Source organism: Ammodytes marinus, assembly GCF_949987685.1.
Source record: "Ammodytes marinus genome assembly, chromosome: 6".
Classification (NCBI taxonomy): Eukaryota; Metazoa; Chordata; class Actinopteri; order Uranoscopiformes; family Ammodytidae; genus Ammodytes; species Ammodytes marinus.
Window position 1 is genome coordinate 13,820,896 of NC_137235.1, and position 19,035 is coordinate 13,839,930.

A 19,035-nucleotide genomic window follows, 5' to 3' on the forward strand; every position below is an offset into this window, starting at 1 on the left:
CCTCATAAGTCGCACATGATGGTTTTTATCACTGCATGATATGTTTGGAGGTGTTGAACTGCATAGACACAGTGCAGAACATGCTTTCTACAATCCTTCATTAGAATTGATCATCTCATTAAAAGGCTGACCACCAGTGCAGTCATTGGGAGAAAGTAAACAAGCATGTGAGGGTAAATCAATTGTGGAATTTTGGAATTCTAGAGAACAGTTGTCAGCTCCAGTGACAATAACGTGTAATTGAATTGAAAAATCGCCATTGCACATTCAATTTAGAAATAAATTGAATCTGACTTTTTGACTTTAAATCCTTCTTCAAGTGTTCCGTATGCTGCTGACTCATTTGATGTTTAAAATACGAGACACATTCCCACAGGACAAGATTAGCCAATTAGATTGTATCAATGCAATGAAACTCATGCATTGCATTTTGGTTGTTCCCCTTTGTGTCTGCTAGAGTAGGAGCGGGAGGAGGCAGTCTTTTTAAACCAGTTGGGCACAGTTGGGTATCAGTACTTTTTCTCAAGTGGCTGTCCTCTACATCACAGACACACTATGGCCCAGATTATAGATGAAGAGTACATACTGTCCAGACAATTTATTTCATGTATGCTTTTAAATAATAAATAGACTACCATTGTGCCACTCCAGAAAAATCAGCTATGTGTGCAGTACATGTGATTTAAAGAAATGTATTCACATGTACTGGTGTACAAGAAAGGCAGTGTTGGGTATGATTTGAAGTCTGAAGGAGGAAGATGGCACTATTTTTGGCGTTATGTTTATTCCACACTTCGGCAGGTTTGGCTACATTACCAGATTTCTGACAGCTGTTGGCAAACAACTTTTGGAGAGTCATTTGTTGTGGAAACTGGAATATCAGTCGGCATAGGGCAGATGGGAAATGCTGACTTAGTACCATGTTTCACAATATTCAGATTCTCTGTAAATCTTTATTGGTTTCAAGCAAAAGTCACAATTAGCATATGGCCGTGGAGAGGCAGTCTCTCTCTCCTCAGTTGTTATAGTACTAGGAGATTAAAACAAAAAAAAGACCTGTTGCTATACAACAGAGTGCCTGATTTCGTTTTACGAAATTTGTGACTTTTCCATGGGTATCATCATTACACAATCATCATCTGACAGTTATTTTTAACATTTACAACCTCCTACACAATTTTCTTTGTGTTTGTGTGCAAACAATAAAAAAAATAAAATAAAAAAAAAAAATAATAATAATAATAATAATTTAAGAAGCTAAAGAAAAAATAAAGATAAAATGGAAATCCATTACACATTCTTGACGTAAGACTCAGTGTTCTTCTCCTATCTTTTCATCACCTTACACCCAAGTCTTTCTTTAAACTCCTCCACACATACAGCCCATTTTTGTGCAAAGACATCCTTTGTTCTCTCAGATCACCGGAAGAAGTTTGAACTCTTTATCATTTAGTTAATTTTAGATGCTGGGTGAGAACGAATGTAACCAATGATCGCAACAGATCATGTGTTTGTATACAGTATATAGCAAAGTATAATATAAAATATATTTAGGTGCATAATGGTTAACTTCCTGTTCAGGATTTGCATTAATAATTAAATTATTCCTTCCTATTCAATTAATTGTGGCTATTGCTCCAGCAGGCCGGCGTTGCTTGGTTCTGTGTAAATAACACAGAAGCAAGCAAAGCCGGCATTTTGGAGTGATGTTGTTCCGTCAATATGCCGCAATCTCTGTGTAAAAGGGGCTACTGATAGCACACCCATCAGATAGGTAATGTCATGATAGTGTGCCCACTACTACAAACTTATCTGCCACCCCTTTGAGATATAAAGTATTGTTTCATTCAGTTACTGTACTGTGTTAACTTACACAATAAAATAACCTTCAACAACTCTTCTTGTGAGACATATGAAAATCCAACTATAAGGCAGCATTTTAGAGCCACACTTCAAAAATATACTTAAATATATTAAAAACCACAACACTAAACAGTTTAATATGTAACTATAGGCAAAGAGAGGCTTAAAAGAGGAGACAATATTTAAGGAGAACGGTCATTATTAACACCACTGAGCTCAGGTCAGATTAACTTAATTTCTATTTCTATGAGGCAAACTCACACACGGATTGGAAGAGAGGTCAAGAACCCAGACCTCGTAGGACCAAAAACACAGAGGCCTGTACAAGAGAAAGACTACACATACACAAAAGAAGCAACTCTCAAAAGTGGTACGCATATTGAGGGAGATATGACAGGAGGTGCTAAGAAAAGGACACGTGGGTAAATCAATTATTTGAGCACAGGTTGATCAGGCGTGTCTGGATACAATTTAAACAGTAGCCATGAACCAAATCAAAACACAATGCTGACAAAATAAGATGGGCTAAGAGACAGATGAATGTACAAAAGGAAGGAAATGAATATAGAGGTTGAAAGGTATATTTTCAGAATCAGATCCTGACAGAGAGAGAACATGCTAAGAAATAATATCGAGGATTGAGAGTAAACAACCAATGCTGTAGCCTAATTTTTGATTTTTTTAATATCACTGTCATAAAGTCATCATAAAGGTAATGTAATAAAAAATGTAATGGAAGACCCTAGTTTCCCCATTTCGCAATACTACTTTTCTACATCAGTATGGGTGTGGCAGACTACACCTGACCTGTGCTCATAGCAGTTTTGAAGAGTACAAGAATTGAAACAATCCAAACACTGAATCAGGTTTGCTAACATTCTGGAGAGACGAGCTTTGGTTTACCAAAAGAGCAGTACGGCTTTAGGGGCTTTCCAACATTCCAACTCCACGTGCAAGAGTAGTCAGGAATTTTTTTCTTGTGCAAGCTTATTCATTATTCCCACCAAAATACAGCCCAGCTGTCACATGAAGAGGAATTTATAGAATATGAATGAGCTGTTCAGATTAAGATTCAATGATCATCCGCTCTTATAAATTATAAACAAGACGTGTGGTCAATGAGTTTTAGTTTGACCAAATGGTTACATGGGAATCCAGGGGTGGTGTCTATTATGTGATTAATTTCAAACATTTGAGTGAGTGATAGGTCAGTATCCTTAACCAATATCTTCAGGTGTTTGATTTGAAAAATAATGCATTTCTAATTCCTATTAGAATAGGAATTTTTAATTAGAATTAAAACTCATTATCTAATAACTCCTCCTGCTCCTCAATACGTATTTTGTCGGTTATTGTTACACTGTGTTCCATTTTACTTTGCTCTGAACTGCTGCAATGAGTTGGACGTCATCCTACTTCACCCGTATCCCACTGGTGACAGCTTAACAGGGTGAAGCCTACACCAAATACAATACTTACATACCTTTACTCTAGGAGTATAGGTGCAGCCCTCCAAGCTGTCTTCCCTTTTATGAAAACCTTCATTGTGAGCCGTTTGGGCTGTGTTTTTTGGTGTTGTGCCATAAAAATGATTGTCTGCCATAACCTGATGGCCGTCTGCGAGAGCACATGCAGCCTTTGTTCATTCTATTCAAAAATCTAACTTTCATATATTCTGAATGCATAACACAAAGTGAAATGTGTCAGGCCTTTCCTTTGTTTTAGTTTTGATGATAGGCTTACAGCTCATGGAATAAAACCTATCTCAGTATCTCAAATATTAGAATAAAAGGATTCATGATATAACAACTTAAACCTTCTGAAAAGTATGTTTATTCTATCTAGATTCAATACACATGAATAAGAATACATCTAGAATATATGTAAGGGGTTATATTTGACAGATTATAGCTGACAAAGTCCCTCATGCCTTTTGAAATACCTGTAAAAGGCCCAGCACAACCACTTGCCAAAAAGTGATAGCACATCCAGAAGGGTTTCAGTGTTATCAAAACATAGTCTTATTTGAAACTGGGATACAGGTTTCACCGTTTTGTTTTCTTAGCCTGGTGCCACAAAACAACCATAGTATCTACTCATGTTTATTGGCTATTGTTTGAGTCACTTGAGGCCTGGGTCTTCTGCCCCTCTACTAGCCACTTGAGGCCATGGGATCATTTACAACTATTCCAGGGTGTGGTTCTACTTTACACCTGAAGTTGATAATGGCATTGCCGTATGATTGTCATGGCTTCTGGAGACACACATTGAATTGTTGTTGTAATGCTGCAGGGCACGTGTTGTTAACATGCATACAAGCACTGGGTTTGAGAACCAGACAACCCAAACAATGCATTTAAATAACAAAAAGGCAAGATGTTTTGTTAAAGTGCAACTCATGCCCCCCCCCCCCCACACACACACACTTCCTTAACTCGGCCTCACTGGCATTCTTCATGCTATGAACAGAACAGCAAATCCATTTTCTCATAATACCTTTCTATCACACCTTCTCTCCAAATATTAGAGAACTCTAATGTTGAGATTAGACGTAAAACACAACTAAGTACACAAGCACAAAAAGTGAAAAGCATGTTTATTCAGACAATACCCATCCAACACAAACCAAAAAACTCAAAAAAGGTTGATTAAACTGTGACATTTATGCTGTCGCGCTCTAAGCATATCACATCAACTGCATTACTCATTTTCTCTAGCGAGGTGGAAAGCCTCTATGTGGTCCTCCCCTGCCCCTGAACCCTCCCCTGTCGCCACGGAAATTTGGTCGGTTTCTTTCGCGGCCCCTGTCGCCGCCTCTTCCTGCATTTGGCCCACCACGTCCCCCTCTGGGAGCTCCGCCCCCCCTGTCAGACTTCAGTTTAGAAGGGGGAGATTTGGGCCGCAGCCTCTCTATTTCCTCTGTGCAGCCGGAAAGGTAATTGTCAGCCATGGAGAAATGTGAAGCGTAGGCCTCTGGGTTAAAGTTACTGTTTGTCAAAGTGGGACCCACTGTCAGCCAGCCTAGAAAGATAATAAAAAAACAAAACAGTAAAGCATCAACATGGGTGCTGAGAAAAAAAAAGCAGAATCAAGCAAGGACAATGGCGCTCAGAAACTAAAAGCTAACATACAACATAGATTTATTTTCAAAGAAAGAGCGTGCCCCCTCTCACCTGGTCTGATGGTCGAGTCTCGTCCGAAAAGGTGCAATCTCCTGCGACCTAGACAGAAATGCTCAATGATGTGGAAGATCTCCACAGGCTTCTCTACATTTCCCATCTCAGGCTCCTCTGTGATGATCAGGTCAATGTCCACGTTGGCATGGATGAAGTCACCGTCGGTACTTCTGCGCACTGTTCCTTTGATTCCCATAAGGCAGTGTTCCTGAAGGGAATGTGTTGGGGATACATCTCAATATGCAACTGAAACTAGTTCAACTATAAATGTATCATGTCAGTGCAGGAATTGTAAACTCTAAATCTACTAGTATGTATATAGCTAACATTATATCTACATATTTTCAAGGAATATCAAAGCCCAAAGAAACTTTTTTCAATGTGTGTGTGTGTGTGTGTGTGTGCGTGCATACTGTACCTTGGTCCTCTGGAATACAGCCTTTGGGTCCAGTGCCTTGGTCTTGCCTGGGTTATTCTTGTTTGTCTTGATCCAACAGATATCCTCACATCGCCTAAAGCCCCACTTCCTTAAACACTGAAATGGGTGTAATAAAGGTGGATATTATGATGGCCGATGTATTGTGTGAGATAAACAAGAAATTAATTTAGGGCTATCAATGTTGACATAATTTCTTTAATTTATCAACACAGCACATGCACAGTGGGGCTTCTCCTGCCAATCTCCTGTGTGGCACATGGTGTGGCAAATGATAATAACGGAAATTCAAATGCGAAGTCCAGTGTTTCTGAGAAACCAATTTGTAGTTTAATGCTTTTTGAGATAAAATAGTTGTGAAGCCATTGTTAAGCTCTTTCTTAAAGTGTTTTTTTTTCAGACTTTTTTTTGTTTTTGTGGCACAAGCAGGACATTCAAAACAATGATTAATGTAAATGTTGAGGCTGCCTCAAAGCAAATTTCATGATTTTGTTTACGGATATATTTGCCTTTCTGACACCAACGAAAGAAAGATAGTGAAGAATAAACTGTCTGCATTCTTAAATGTGAGTCATGTTGTTGAAAAAGGGCTTAAATGCAATCTATTATCTGACACAGACGGCTTGAATGCAACCCTACTTTTCTAAAGCTAAAAACAGGACATATTGTACGTCTAACCACGTCACAAAGGGAAAAAAACAAACGTGTCATACAACTTGGAAAACATGAACCAGTCTATTTCTGTGCAAGGAGATTAAGCTTTGAATGGTGTGGCATGAACAGACATACTTCAAAAAAGGTATTCTTTGACTCTATTGTTATGTACACACATGGTTATCTAACTCAGTTATCAGGTGCATACTGGACTAGCAAGTTCCAGAACAACAAAAAAAATTGGTGCCATCTTACAGAGAGTAAAAATAACCCGCATGCAATGCCTTATTGTAACCTGTAAAGAATTCAAGATAAAGTACTTCCGACAGTGATTTTGCCTGAAGCAATGAGGGGTTATTCTTACCATTCTACCCAAGTCCAGGCCTTCACCAGAGCCGCACCAGAGAAAGACAAAGGAACGCAGAGCTGATATCTCCTCGATTTCCAGTTTCATGATCTACACAAAAGCATAGAGCAGAGATATAGGAAAAAGGAACGAGTGAACATGTTTGCGTAAGCATAGGGAACATACTGTACACAAATCACTGGAACACATATCTTCCCTAAGGCAGTCACCTATCCTGTGAACAAGTCAGGTGATTTATAGCATGGTTATACCAGCCTGATCTCTTGAGCTTCATAATCGTTTCTCGCCCGTTGATCAGTCTGGACTTTCTCCAATCTCAGTGGGCAGCCACTTGATCGGTACATGTAGTTGTCAATCTGTTCTTTAATTGACTGGGCTCATCCTAACGGAGATTGGAAAATGTCCATACTGATCTGTGGGAGAGAAACTAACGTGAAGCCCTAAAGATCAGACTGGTCTCACTAGGCTAGGTGATTTAGCCATCCCAAAAGGGTCTTCATACTGGCAAGGTCATTCTGGTTCCTTGTCGGCCCTACTAGGAGAGGGGTCAGGTGTCACTCCTATACTGTATTTGCATTCCAAAGCTCTTAACATCTGGTTTGGGATCTCCATACCAATAACAAACATATATGAAATGTCTGTTATCCAGAGTGAACTAATCAGAGTAATAACTTTGGCAGGGTCGTCCAATGAGTTCTGAAGCATTTGGCTGAATATGAGTAGGTACAATTGCTCAACACTCTTCAGAATTCCTCCTGGTGCTTATGTCAGCAGTCAAATACAAGGGCTTTAACATATAACATGGCGTGTAACACTGCGTACAGGTGATTTGGCTACACCTGATGTTTATGCTATCTCTCTGACGAGGTTGTTTGCATTACTGATGGTGGCAGCACTCTGGATTTCATATTGAGAGTTCACAGCAACAGCTTCCAAAAGCAAATAGCACACCTGAAATGAACTGTATGAATTGTATCTGCTCCTCATCAATGAAATGACGAGGGAATAACAGAAACCTGGCAATGAAACAGCTGAGCAGCCAATTGTCCAATTCATTTGAGTCCGTATTCTAATTGTTGAAATACCTTCACTTTTCACCTGATTTAGATGTAAATACCCTCAAATGATAGCGGAAATTGTGCACTTAAAGCACATCTTGAGCTTGTTCAGTAAGGGAAAACACCTGGCTGGTGAACATGGAAGTTATTTAGGCCCACCCTCCCAATTGCATGTGTGCTGATCTCATCACCACCAACAAAGCATTGTTAATTTTCTTTTTTAACAGGACATTCATACACTTCTTCAACACCACATTGCATTTGCACATTACTTTAATAGATTTCAGATAATAAAAGCTTAAATTTGGCAAGTGTCTCCCTTCTTCATTGTGTCTAATGAGCCATTCATAACAATATTCAAAATGTTCTATATATACAGCCCCGGAAAAATGTAAGAGACCTGTCTGGATTTTTCTTAAATCTTTATCTCTACATTGCTTATTGAAAATGCTCTAAATGACAATATTTTTTATTGTGAATTTGGTAGAAAAGTTGACAGTAGTTTATATTATAAAACCAAAATGTTCATTGTACTCAAATATATGCCTATAAATAGTAGTCTGATTTTTTTTCCAGAGCTGTATCTATATTCACTTAGTAGCACTCAATGCTGAATGCAAACCAGCCAAACATGAATACATACATCATCCCAGTTCCAGAAACGTTCAGTGTGGCTGATGCCTGATTCTCTGTAGTATTCCTCTAAGGGAGGCTCAATTAGAATGACATCAAACTGACACTTCAAATCCTGCAGATCAAAGCGTTCTGGGTCAGCCTGGAGGTACCTAAAACACACACGCAGAGAGACACACATACACCTTAATGAAGCTGATGCCCACTTGTTATTGGCTGGGCGTCTTCCTATTTCAAGTTAATTTCTCTGAGTATGATCAAATTCATTATCAGGTAAATATTTAGTCCAACATTCACGCCATCATCCAACGTACATGGGAGGGGTGTTGGTGGTAGAGATAAGTTCATCCTTCAGTCTGATCAGCTCTCGAAGTTTCGGGTATTCTTCAAATCGGTCTGCCAGGCCTGAACCACATAAGAGAACAAGGTAAGAACCACATGCAAAGCATGCACATGTAAGTAAAACAAGATCACACACACACACACACACACACACACACACACACACACACACACACACACACACACACACACACACACACTCACCAACATCTCTAATGAAGTTTTGCGGCCTATGCCCTGTGTCGACAAAGTGCTGACAGTAGTCATTGTGAGGATTCAAACTCTGGGTGCCCTGAAAATGAATGAATGAATGAAATATGATTAATAAGATTAGTGGGACAAAGGGTTATTAGATAAATATATCTGCATAAACAGAGACAACATAAAGTAAAAATAGCTTGATGTCTATTCAAGCTAATACACATTTGTTGTATAAAACTGGAAAAAGCTCATGATTATTATTTATTTTATTAGTGTGACTGGACTTATGTAACACTTTACTGCAGAAATGCATTGATTATAATATCTTTCAACAAAAAGCAGTCCACGTGTTTTGTAATAGCTTGTTATGTTTGAGCGTGCTTGGTGACAGAAGCCATTAGTCACCCGTGTTCAAGTGTTACGCATGAACACTTTGGTTTTTGTCCTTTATCAAAAACTGGTTCTAACCTTTGATAACAAGTGGTGAAACTCAATACATTCTCAACAGGTTGATGCTGTACAAATGAAGCCCATCTTACTTTAAATCTGCCAACTCTTCCTAAGCTTATGAATAGAAAGGTCTGCATTCAACATGCCAGGTAAAGCGTGTCTGTCTCCAGGTTTTGTTTGTCTCACTCAGGGTTCTTGCATGCGATTGTTTGATGATAGACACTTGATAGCCCTCACTGACGACACAGTGAAACACCAGCTTTATCTGACAGCTCATTTCTTTTAAGTCATGTTTTGATTGCCCCATACCGTCTGGCTACAAAGTACATTTAGACTATTTGTGGGTGAATCTAGACTTTTCACAACTAATTAGCATCACTTAGTTAGCCATCCACACAGCATTGTTTCATCCCTTTGATTTACTACCATAAGTATAATGTTAAAAGAGACATTTACAAATAAATGCAATGATGTACATCAGATGGCCACTTATGGCTAACAAGATCACAAGTCATTATTTTTCTTAAGGAATGATTATAAGGCACCTGAACATGATAAAGTAACAGAAAAAAACAGATACACTTTAAATTCTGCAGTACTAGACCTATAACAAAGTACCAAATATGGAAGTAAATGAGTGTCATCGGATTTTGAAAATAAAAAGCCATTGAATTTTAAGCACTGAATATTTATGCATTGAAATAACGTATCTGAATTTTTTGCAGCATTGAAATAATGTATCTGAATTTTTTGCCTCTGAATTTAACTCATTAAGTTTTAAACAAACTAATTTTCACCTTTATTTTACAATGTTCTCAAATTCAACCATCGTCAAAATACTAATCCTAAAATCAGTATTCACAATGAATCACAAAGGCCCATCTGTGCAAAGGGGATGTCACTAGAAACATGATCAGTGCAGGAAGTAATCCAATACAGCAGCTCATTCCAGGCATAACACATTCCAAAATAGTTTTGAATATATTTGGTTGTCGTGCTATACAAACATATCTACGCATCTATCAGGCTCTGCTTCCGGATCCTCTCCTTGAATCGTTATCAGTATCGCTGCTGCCATTGTAAAAAAGAAGAAATGTAATCTAAGAAGTTGCGAAACACGTTTTTCCCATCCGATATGGTCATTAGGTGTGGTGAAAAAAAAACAATGTCAAAATAGCTATTCCTATCTCCTGCGATTCATAATTTGCTCAAATTAATTTAAAAACACTTTTCCTTTTCCCTCCTTTTTTAATGTATTTAGCTGAATCGAAAATGTATTTGAATCGAATTGTGATCTAAAGAGTCAGAATCGAATCGTGTGATTCCAAAAGATTCACAGCCCTAATCGTTCACATTTTCTAAGGTGGCTTCTGTCTACATGTGGGTAACCCGTTTATTTACATCCATGGCGCAATGAAAAAACACTGCTTGTATTACACAATTAAGGAGGTAATCATTTAAAGAAACAAGAGTGTGTATGTGATTTCCAACCTTAAGGAAAGTACTTGAGTCCTTGTACACCTCCTCATATGGGTTGCTTTCATCCAGCTGCTGCACCTCCGGCTCATCCTAAAACACACACAAAAACACAATGTGGTTCATATTTCCGTCTATGAACAAAGCCTGTGAGAAACGTGTTGTAAATGAATACATCCACAAATAATGTGATCATAAAGCTATTTCTAAAATCACAATAATGATAAAGTTACTGGTTGGGATGGCAAATAGAGGGCATATATAAAGCATATTAAAGGGCACACAGTTACATAGTCATGGTCTTAATTGTTAAAAAGTCGGGACACTGTCAACACCTTATTTTGCCCACAAGACGTATTCACATCATCATTTGCAAGTAAATCCCAGATTTCACACTACGATTTAGTTAACAGAAATGTGTTGCCATATTCATGTTTACAACCTAAAGCCACAATCTGACAGTGCCAAATGCCAAACGGACCATTGCCATGAACACAGGCTGGCAGAGAGGACCTCACCCTGAAAAAAAATGTCAGATAGATTCATTTGAAATCATTAAAACATAGTTCTACTAGGAATTTTTTTTTATGACAGCCTGAGACTCTCTGGTTGAACTGGTTCAAAAAGAAAGATGTTATGCAGTTTCCCCTACCATTATACAGGCCTGGCGGGGCAGCCAGGCCAACGAGACCCCCCGCCAGGCCAACAGCAGCCTGACTTAAAAAAAATTTATTTCTTTTTTAATCAATCTTTCATTGATTCCGTAATAATCATTTGCGCGCGTCTGCACGGCACTGTCGGTCTACCCCTCGTGTGCGCCTGTCTTTACAACCTCTCGTTTGATCATCCCATCAGCTGATCTGTGTGTCTGCGTGTGTGTCTGCGTGTGTGTCTGCGCGCGGCGCGATGCGATGCGCGTGTGCATTCGGTGCGCACTTGTTAAACACGGAAGCCAATGAGCAGAAGCATGACTAGCAAGCAAACGCTGAACTAGTGGCGAAAATAAAACCAGCACCTGCTCTGTGGAAATATTAAGGACTCAGTAACAGGGACGTTGAACAGGAAAAAGTGCTGAGCAAAACTTAGAAAGTTAAAATCGCTACGTCGCCGTGGCAACACAACCAATCTGTATCAACAGCTGAGACAGCGCTGAAAAAAACGGCATGCACACGTTTCAGTAAGTTTACAGAAGTGCCACACTGCTACTGCCTTTGACATTCTCAGAAGAGCATTCATTTATTTTCAAGGGACATATTAATGTATTTATTGTTTTAACTGTTAAGTTATCTTGAAAACAGCAGGCCGTAGTAGGGCTAGCTTTATTTTTTTGTATTTTCAATGCTACTTTATTTTTATGTTTTAAATTGAGAAATAGGCTAGATGAAATATAATGGTCGGAATAGGGAATTTGCCTTATGTAGCACACATGTTGATAGGCTTAATCATGATGTGTAGCCTATGTTAATTATTTATTTTCAACAAGGCTATTTGCCTAAAAATTTTTTTTTTTAAATGTCAGTAGGCTAGCCTCAAGGTTAGGTGATTCAGATTATTCCAGAAATGAGTCCTAGACAGGACCTGTCTATATTAGATCTTAGTGTTTATTGTATTTAATTGAAATCCACGTGTTTTTCTTCAATAGTTTACATGGCTTGTGTCTCCAAATTATTACAGGAAATAGTTATAGGCAGCACATATGACAGTTGTTTACAGAGCACAAAATTAATCAGATTTCACCGCTCAAAGTGCACCAGATTGATGCATTTAACTTTAAAAGGATAAAGTTTTCTTCTGCAGGGGGATACCCCCAGAACCCCCTAGAACAGGAGTTCTCAAACTTTTGATAGCTGAGGGCCAATTTAGGAACCCAACATTGGACCGAGGGCCACAGAAGGAAAACAATTGAAAAAACTGAAATCATTTCAATGGCCAGGTTGCGTCTTTACAGTTTACATCAGGGGTGTCAAACATACGGCCCGCGGGCCGGATCCGGCCCGCGAGATGATTTGATCAGGCCCGCGACCTGTAGAGCATAAATTTCTGAGTATGTCAAAAAAAAAAGTAAGTCTCTAGCCCATTCCTGTGAGGAGTTATGAATTTTTAAAGAAATAACCGAAATGCTCACTCCTGCCGCTAGGGGGCAGCCTAAATAAAAAAAGCACATTTTAGCAACGTGGGAAATGGTAAATGGCAATCCTGCTTCACCGCTATTAATGTTTCCTCCAGTGCTTTATGGCAAAGTAAAAACCAAAAAAAAAAAACCTTTTTATTTTTAGTGCATTTATTTTATTACTTTTTTATAAAAATAAAACTATTTTTATTTTTAGTGCTGAACAATTAATGTACTAGCAAGCGTGGTGTGTCTGCGGCTCTGTGTGCGCAAAACGAGCAGGAGCATGCTAGTGTAGGCCTACAAGATTTATTTCCTAATTTTCAATGCTGCTTTATTTTTATGTTTTAAATTGGGAAAAACGTATTCCAAAACAACCAATAACCTCTGTATTTAAAAATAAATCAAAACAGTAGAAGTTGCACTTTTATTTAATTGTATTTTGTCTGCATGTTTGCACAAAATGTGTCCCTGTACATATAGTAAACAAAATTGGACAACTGTAAGGTCAGTGCCTGTTGTATTTGTGTATTCAAATAAACAGTTGTTTATTTCATTAGTGCACATTGGCATCTTTGAGCAAAATACCCCCAAAATTTTTGCTGCGGCGCTACGCGCCGCACCTCCTATTCCCATGGCCGGCAGCAACCTTTACTAAGACATCTCCTGGGGGGTACAGAGATCCCTTGTGATCCGTGATAATGTAGGTTACAAATGTAGGCTGAGTGATAAAGCATATTACTGAAAAACAAAGTTAGGGATTTGGAGTTATTTTGCCATTATTTTACTAGTCCGGCCCACCTGAGATCAGAGAGGCTGTATGTGGCCCTCGAACCAAAATGAGTTTGACACCCCTGGTTTACATGTATTGGTCTGCATCCAATAATGTGTAATTAACACATTTTAATTAATAAATTAAGGGCTAGCTTTCATTTCAACATTGGGGGGGGGGGACATTAATAGCGGGGGTCTGGGCGTTGTCCCCCAGAACAATTTGAGGTTCGAACACTTCATTTTGTGCATTCTGGTTAATTTTTATGTAGTAATTTGTGTCTTCTGTATTTATTTATGGTGGACATGTTAAGGAAAAGACAACTAGCTCCCATTGACGCAAATCTAATGGAATATAAATCAGTAAGGCACTGAGGCATTCTGTATTGCATTCAAATATGTATTCTACTTTATTGTTCAAAACTTTCTGCACATTGAAAACGTATCACCTTTTGGAGTGTTTTTTTGGAGGACTCACTACTCATGATGCAGCAGCAGTGTTAACTATTATGACACTATACATTGGAAATAAACAGGGTGGGCTATCAGCAGTCAACTAGGCAGATAGTTCCATGGCTATCAGCAGCTAGCTAACGTTAGCTTGTTAGCTAAACTTTAGGCAAAAGAGTTAGAAACCAGATACTGTTAGCATCCATCCTTAGACACTTGACCTAATCTAATTCACCTTGAAAGTGAGAAAGTGCATTGTATTGGGCTTGACAAGCTCACTATCTAACAACTTACATTGCGACCACTACACTGTCTGCAGCACTGCGGGAGGCTGACCAGCCGTCTGCAACGAGAGGCAGAGGCCAGCCGAACGTCGCAAGTTTAAGATGGTACGGTCCACTGTAGGGGTGTTATTATTAATAATTGGGGAATGAATATAAACAATTAGGAGGGATATTTAAGTGTTTCGACCCCTGTACTGCTTTTACTGTTACGGGGGACGCATCCCCTCCGTGCGTTTAAAAAAAAAAAAAAATGATTGAGGACCTATTATACTACTTTTCTGGTCTTAATTTCTTGTTTTACACTGCTATAGAGCAACCTGACACGAATCACATCACAAAAAACTATGTAGATTTTCGGGAAGCTCTTTCTCTTATTTTGGCGATCCAGCATGCCTGTGCTTCGGCCATCTCCGCTCCCTCCGCCTGTGCTTCGGCCATCTCCGCTCCCCCCGCCCCCTCCTGCAAACCCCACTCCGTTGTGATTGGTTACCTTCCTTCCGGAACACTTTCAGTGGCGGGACGCGCGAGCATGGACCTATAAGGGCGCGAGGCAGACGCGAGTAAAGAAGTGACAGCATTACTGTACATGGAAACATCCGCGTTTTACATGCGACGTCACGAAGTTACAAAGCGTCAAGCCGCTTTGAACACGTGACTTCTCGACTGGCTAGAATAGTGTCTAGTGCTCTGCACAGACACCCCAGACGGTCAGCAGGGGTACGTCGAAATGCATGTAAGTCATTATTTGATAATTTAGTATGGTTAAGCATGACTATAAATCATCATAAAAACGTTTATAGGTCATAAAAGTCAAAAAGCATCATAGGTCCTCTTTAAATAATTCATAATTCAATGCGGGCCGCCAGATATGTTTCCGCGGGCCGCACTTTGAGAACCACTGCCCTAGAAGGTCCATTCTCACCCAGCAGGATCTAAAAATCCTGTGAGAAACACCACATGTACAAACGTACTGAATGTGAAAGCATAACCCTATGCCCTCATTCTTAACGGGCTTTTAAAAGAGGCTCATCCCAAATGGGGTTCGTTTTGGTCAATTTCTTCTAGAAATTTGATACGCACGCGGCGCGCATACTCTTCATCAGCTCTTACCACGGGGCCTAAAAAAAATTCTAGGGGAAACACTGTTATGCACGTCCATGTTGTTGCTGGTACTTAACCCATTGATGACGGCTGCTGCGCGATGCCACATTGTATCTCCTGCCTGATGCTGCATAGTGCAGCATTGTTACCTTATCTAATTTTCATGGCGTGGGCAACATAGTATGCACTGTCATTGGTTCAAATACACATGAGGTGGGTTTTGTTGATTTTTTAAGACCACGTGACCACCCAAAAGTTTTGTGGTTTGCCGATAATCACGTCAATAAAAAAAATTAAAAATAATAATAAAAAAAATAAGCCGGCTGTGTCGGCATAGTGCATTACAGAACAGTTAGTGGCGTTCGGAGTGCAGAATCTAGGTCTACTATAGGCTACTGATGAAAATCACAAAACACATTGCATCTATTTATTAACAATATTTATATTTGCTGCTCAAACTCAAATTCAGCCCAGTTAAATTTCAGTTTCGTTTTCATCTCCGTGGTATACAGCCGTTTGGACCAGCTGATCGGCACCCGACAGCCGGAGTCAGTCTGCGTTTCAGTTGTACTGGGAAGTCGGATTTATGGTGCCAGTGATAACTGAACTGAATAATAAAATAAAGCTATCCTCTCCTTCCTATATCTGTCTATCTTTATCCCTCCACTGCACACTCAGTCACTACTATCCATGCTAAAAGGAAGCAGGATTATAACCTCATTTAGCACATTATTTCTAAATATTTTATATTATTTTTATCCCCCACCTAATTTTGACGATTTTTAGAAAAATGTGTTGGTTTGTAAGCGCTAAGGGAGCATGTTTAAATAAAACCTGTGAACCTTAACTTTTAAATGTATTTTATTTCATGTTTCTAAGTGCTACGCAGGCTTAGATATTAAGGTTTTGGTAGACTTGACAATTTGTGCTATTTTTTCAGAAAACCCGCAGGCATTAAGGACATGCATCCTAGATTGCCATAGTCATCAATGGGTTAATGAAAATGTATATTCAAAGAAAGTAAGTAATGTCTGCACAACAGCTAGAGGCTCTGAAAAAGATTTTAATGTGCAAAGCAGACACAACGTTAACAGGGCCCTGTACACTGTCACACAGTGTGTCGACAAACGATAAAGAGGGACCACACCTTGGCTTCCAGTCACCTAAGAGTCTGCCCTGAGGAAAAACCAGCCAGTGGCGGTTTGTTCACTCATTTTTTAAATACTTCCTCATACCTACTTACTAAACCATTTGTGTTGATTTAAGATGACTGCTCTCTCATTCGAATCCACTGTAAACTCTTTTATTTCATCTGCTTTGGTTGTTTCATTGTCATGTTATATTCATTTGCGTTTTTGCTTTTTAATCAACATTGAAATTGTGTTGTTTTTATCCTGCAAATCCATGTTACATTCCTTGAGAAGTGTGCCACATGAATCTGGGGTTATTATTATTATTATTACTACTACATACACCAGGCTGGAAGCTTCTTTATGGCCATGTACAATATGTTATGTGATTGCCAGGGCTCCCCATCATCAAGTTACGTTGCTTTATTTGTCAATGAAAACATGTGATTACACCCACCTTTGGCTCTTTCACAACCTCCTCAGTGTCCTCTCCTTCCGCCTTTCTTTTGGAAGGTACAGCTGAGCTGTCAAATGAAGCCCTGCCAAACACAGACACTAACAGGTCAACGTCTCCATACTACAGAACAACAAATCCACACATTGGCAACAACAAAACAAATTGGGTCGGGGGGGTATACATACTTTTACATCTTACCTGCATGTTTCTCTTGTCTCCTCGATCTCTTTCAGTTCATCTTTACTGTTTAATACAGCGCCAATACTGTCTGCGCTTTCAGCTCCTAACTGTGGTTAGACAGGAATGAGAAAGTCAGTGTCAAGTCACATATTTCTAAGTTGTGGTATAGTTTCCTTTGAGCCTCGGGTTTCTGAAAGGTTTCAACAGGTTATAATTAAAACTGTTTAATAATGTTCTAAAATCATTATGAATTCAATTAAATAACTATCTCTCCTGTCCACACTGGTAAAACATGTACAGTACGGATAAGAAAGGAGATTGGAGTCCTTAATTTACATTGCAAGATAAATGGATTTATTCACATGTAATGTTATTGTTCTTTGTTATTTTGTAGTTTTGTTAGCGTGAGCATTACATATTTTCTGATTTAAAAACAAGACTATTTATTATAAAATAAACATTAACTTCAAACACTTTGTTAGATATGTCAAAATAAAATTGACTGTATGATTTAAGACTTTAGAGCCCAGAGAAAAGCATTTTTTTAAAATGCTAAATAATTATCTATAGCCTACGTGTATCTATTTACTCAACTCAATACATGGAATAAGAATTAAATCAGACAATGGTCTCGTTGTTACTTATGCTGCCCATTCATTTAAACAAAGGCCTACTGTAAATCAACAATAGTGTAGCCTACCCCGATTCATGGGTATTCTTACGAACACGAAGTACAGCGACCACATTATTAGTCCGCCAAAATGGCAAATTCAACCTGTCTATTGATAATGAATCCATATATCACAGTGAAGGTATATGCGCCTCGAGGCCACTCGAGGGCGACCTGTCCTGTAAATAGACGGAGAACTGTGAGCTGAATTATCACCCATGAGTGCATTTGAACGACATAACTCTGCGCTTGTTCAAAACGCAGTCACAAAATGGTTTTGATAAATAATATCCGCTTTGAGTTGCAGACGTATTCAGCTGGCCAGTTGAGTTGTTGGGTTAGCTACTTGCTAACAACAACAGGAGGTACGCTGTACACTTGCCTGTTGTGCTAAAAGCTGGCGTCTAAGTTTTTGCCGCTCGCGGATCTCTTGCAGTCGACTGTTCATTTCCTCTCTTGTAATGTGTCTAGTGAGTCACTAAACAAATGTGGTCGTTGTTCAATCAAAGCTGTTCATATAAACATGATTAGTTAACCATAACGATAGCCAACAATCGGCTATGGCTATTGCCATGGACATATAAAGAGGCTATTGCGCGTTAGCTGCTACATTCACAATGGGAGCCCTCCTTATGTACACCGGCGCGCTCGCTTGGCCTAGGTGGAGTTAGCAGCTAAATTAAATAGTTTAAAACACTGGCTGCGACTGTTCAGTGGGTGTTGTCCTCTGGGTGTATACTCTGGCAGTTTATTCGTCCTCAATGGTCCTGGCAACACGGTTCTAGCTGCTTTTAGAAGTCTATCGAGTGCTGACTCCGCCTAGCTGGGCATGTTTCGGCCTACGCCGGCTTCATGAAGGAGTCAACACTTGTGGTAATGGACGCCGTTTGATGGCGTCACCAGACAGGAGGCTTTGTTCCTCCAATCAGATATGTTTGTTCGTATGTATCTTATTTTGATCTTTCTCTCTCACACAAAGGCAAGGCAAGGCAAGTTTATTTATAGGCCAACTTCACAATTTAGACACTAGGCAAATCAAAGTGCTTTACAGGAGCATAACATACATCAAGATTAGACATTAGCATTTAAGAGACAATAAAACAAGAGAAAATACAACGTGTTAAAGATTTAAATAAATTGCAATTTAAAGACAATAAGCGAAATAAAGAAAAGAACATACAGGTTAAAAATAAAAAAACTGAAACATCTTCAGATTTGTTTTAAAA

The 19,035-nt window shown here is 39.1% G+C and overlaps 1 protein-coding gene across 1 annotated transcript; it reads right to left on the reverse strand.

The window, feature by feature from the left end:
• Positions 1–4,442: 4,442 nt before the first annotated feature.
• mettl14 (methyltransferase 14, N6-adenosine-methyltransferase non-catalytic subunit) lies at positions 4,443–18,542 on the reverse strand. Its single transcript, XM_080029266.1, has 11 exons — positions 18,192–18,542; positions 17,158–17,246; positions 16,960–17,041; positions 10,672–10,749; positions 8,734–8,821; positions 8,502–8,592; positions 8,198–8,339; positions 6,494–6,586; positions 5,458–5,574; positions 5,037–5,247; positions 4,443–4,884 (listed from the first exon to the last, which is right to left on the reverse strand). Exons 1-11 carry the CDS (start codon positions 18,255–18,257, stop codon positions 4,577–4,579), a joined length of 1,365 nt encoding a protein of 454 aa, XP_079885392.1. The 5' UTR covers positions 18,258–18,542; the 3' UTR covers positions 4,443–4,576.
• Positions 18,543–19,035: the final 493 nt, after the last annotated feature.